Source organism: Trichinella spiralis (genome assembly GCF_000181795.1).
Source record: "Trichinella spiralis strain ISS 195 chromosome Unknown Scfld3459, whole genome shotgun sequence".
Classification (NCBI taxonomy): domain Eukaryota; kingdom Metazoa; phylum Nematoda; class Enoplea; order Trichinellida; family Trichinellidae; genus Trichinella; species Trichinella spiralis.
In genome coordinates this window covers 1-307 of record NW_003530398.1, presented here as the reverse complement: position 1 = coordinate 307, position 307 = coordinate 1, and the positions used below count along the sequence as shown (strand labels likewise).

General features: G+C 47.6%; 1 protein-coding gene across 1 annotated transcript; it reads right to left on the bottom strand.

Moving 5' to 3' along the window:
- Positions 1 to 37: 37 nt before the first annotated feature.
- On the bottom strand, positions 38 to 277 carry Tsp_13605 (conserved hypothetical protein). The gene has a single exon (XM_003367914.1). The coding sequence runs from the start codon at positions 275 to 277 to the stop codon at positions 38 to 40; it is 240 nt and encodes a 79-aa protein (XP_003367962.1).
- Positions 278 to 307: the final 30 nt, after the last annotated feature.

Genomic DNA, 307 nt, shown 5'->3' with positions numbered 1-307 from the left:
GCATTGTTGTACTGGGTTATCCCAGTGTGTGATGTGGTCACAATGGATGATCGGCGATAGGCTTGAAGTGATTCGCTCCGGAAACAGTGTCAGACGGGGAGTTTGACTGGGGCGGTACATCTGTTAAACGATAACGCAGGTGTCCTAAGGTAAGCTCAGCGAGGACAGAAACCTCGCCTAGAGTAAACGGGCACAAGCTTACTTGATTTTGATTTCCAGTACGAATAGAAACCGCGAAAGCGTGGCCTATCGATCCTTTTGATTGTGTAGATTTCATGCAAGAGGTGTCAGAAAAGTTACCACAGGA